Source organism: Charadrius vociferus, unplaced genomic scaffold (genome assembly GCF_000708025.1).
Source record: "Charadrius vociferus isolate BGI_N301 unplaced genomic scaffold, ASM70802v2 scaffold1792, whole genome shotgun sequence".
Lineage (NCBI taxonomy): Eukaryota > Metazoa > Chordata > Aves > Charadriiformes > Charadriidae > Charadrius > Charadrius vociferus.
The window spans coordinates 39,797-42,515 of NW_009647068.1; the positions used below are offsets into that span (position 1 = coordinate 39,797).

The 2,719-nt window shown below is 58.4% G+C and overlaps 1 protein-coding gene across 1 annotated transcript in view; it reads right to left on the minus strand.

Annotated features, from left to right (window-relative positions):
- Positions 1-2,719, minus strand: part of LOC104295974 — a 7,691-nt gene that overhangs the window by 1,149 nt on the left and 3,823 nt on the right. The window contains exon 3 of the mRNA XM_009895793.1: positions 1,640-1,712. Within this exon, the coding sequence (XP_009894095.1) occupies positions 1,640-1,712 (73 nt within the window). The remainder of the gene's footprint in view (positions 1-1,639; positions 1,713-2,719) is intronic.

Genomic DNA, 2,719 nt, shown 5'->3' on the forward strand with positions numbered 1-2,719 from the left:
GGGGGGAATGCTGCCGACGGCAGGAGCCTTGTTGGCTGGTCCCCTCCTCAAACCGAAGCCCCCAAAAAGCAAACAGCGGGATTTGGGGTTTTGTTGGGTTTTTAAGTTTTTTTGCGAGCCCTGTTTCTTATCTACCCGCCGGAGGCGAAAAGAAAACCAGATAAACCAATGAAAGAACCACAAAAAACAAACAAAACAAACAAACAAAAAGAAAAATAAATCCAAACCCAAGCTTAGACTAAAAGCCAACCCCGGTTTTAAGCTCTATTGATCTTATATACCTATAGGGCTAAGCTTTAGAGAAAGAGTTTAAGGGTCATGTCCTACTAGTGGGCTTTGCACCCTGCCTTTGCCGTGGTCCCAAAGCCAGGCAAGCTGGTGAGATCCTTCATCTGAAAGAAAACAGCACGTCAGAGCAAAACAAAATCCACCCCCTCCCCTTGCCAACCCCCCCTTTTGCCCACTCCCGGCTCAGCCCGGGCCAACTCATCACCGTCCCGGCACCAAAAAGCCGCCAAAACCAGTTCCCGGGGTGTTAAAAAAAAAAAACAAACCAAAACACCAACACAAAAACCACCTTAATTTGTAAGGCGTTAAAATATATTCCTGGTTTGGGGAGTCCTGCTGGGGTCGGTGGCTCCGTGTGCCGGTGGTGGGACAGATGCGGCCACCGCCGGTGACCTTTGGACACCGCGCCCCGAGCCGCCGGTACGGGCTGAGCCGACCGGCTGGGGATGGAAAATCCCCCCTGGATCTGCCGGGACGGTCGCTCCGCCACCTTGGATTTTACCGGATCCGGTCGGTTTTAGGGGGTTGAGCTCACACCTGGTGCCGTCCACCCTTTCTTTTCCCTGGATGGGCCTAATCCGGTGGGTTTTTGGGGTCTCCAAAGGCAAAAAGGGACAAAAGATAGCGATTTTGGGGCTCACCGTCATCCACCCTCCCCAGCGCCGGGCAGGATCAGGCCCCCAGGGAGGGTTACCGGTGCTGCTGCTACACCGAATCCGAGCACCTACGAGCATCACAATACCCAGGCATCGCCGTGGCGCCCAAACTTGCCCATTCTTGGCATTTCTAACCCCAAAAGCAAAGAGCCGGGGCAGGAGGGACTTCCTCAGCCCCGCACCACTACCAGTGCTTTTTATGAGTATTTCTGGGGGGGAAAAAAAGCAGTTTTGGCTCTTCCCCCCGTGTGCATTATGGGGGGTTTGTGCCCCCCCCGAGGAGGGTCTCACCCCCTCAGAGCTGAGGGGAAAAGGGGGTTCAGCTGGAGGAGGTGCAGAATTAATCTACCTTTTGGAGGCTGCTTTATTGTTTTTATGCTTTTCTACCCCAATTCTTATAGCGAGCGAGTGGCGCTCGGCTGATGACTGCCGAGAAACCCTTCTTTTTCTGTCAAACCCTCCAAAACGGCGATTTTGGGGGGGAAGATGCCTTGCGACGGGGCCGAGCAGCATTGGGGCATCGAGCTGGCACTTACCGACCGGCGGTGACACCATCCACATGGCTGCGGCTGTGGCGGCAGTGACGGTGATGCCCCGGCGAGGGGAAACTGAGGCAGGGGCAGTTGAGCGGGCGCTCGCCCGGCGTGGCAGCGACGCCGCGTTATATAAGGAAAAGGCTTTGCCGGCTGACTCACCGCGCCGGGGGTGGGTCCGGGCAGCGGACACGGGGGTTTTCGGAGGCGGCTGTCACTGCCGGCGAGGGAGGAGCTGCCCCCGGGGGGGCCAGGCGGTTGTGCCAGGCTCGCAGCACCCGTGCCAGCCTCAAAGGCCTCGTGCCAGGCTCGCAGTGCCGATGCCAAACTCGAAGTGCCCGTGCCAGGCTCGCAGCACCCATTCCAGGTGTGGACCACTTGTGCCACCCTCGCAGCACCTTTGCCGGCCTTGTGGCACCCTTAGCGGGCTCTCGGCACCCGTGCAGGCTTGCACCACCCGTGTCGGGCTGACAGCGCCCGTGCCAGGGTGGCAGCTCCTGTAACAGCTCCATAGCGTCCGTACCGTGCTGTGCAGCACCCCTGCTGTGCTTGGGAGCACCCATAAGAGGCTTGCACCGACCGCTGACAGACCCACAGCACCCGTGCCACGCTCACAGCACCCATGCCATGCTCATAGCACCCGTGCCCTACTTATAGCACCCATACCACGCTCACAGCACCCATGGCATGCTTGCAGCACCCATACTATGCTCATAGCACCCATGCCACGCTTGTAGTACCCATGCCATGCTCGCACCACCCATGCCACATTCATAGCACCCGTGCCACGCTCGTGGCACCCATGCCATGCTTGCAGCACCCATACTATACCCGTAGCACCCATGCCACACTCATAGCACCCGTGCCACGCTCTTGGCACCCATACCACGCTCACAGCACCCATGCCATGCCCGCAGCACCCATGCCATGCTCATAGCACCCATGCCACGCTCGCAGCACCACCCATGCCACACTCATAGCACCCATGCCATGCTCGCAGCACCTATACCATGCTCTCAGCACCCATGCCATGCTCATAGCACCATCCATGCCATGCTCATAGCACCCATACCATGCTTACAGCACCCATACCATGCTCTCAGCACCCATGCCACGCTCGCAGCACCCATGCCATGCTCCCAGCACCCATGCCATGCTCATAGCACCACCCATGCCATGCTCGCAGCACCCATGCCATGCTTGCAGCACCCATACCATGCTTGCAGCACCCATGCCATGCTC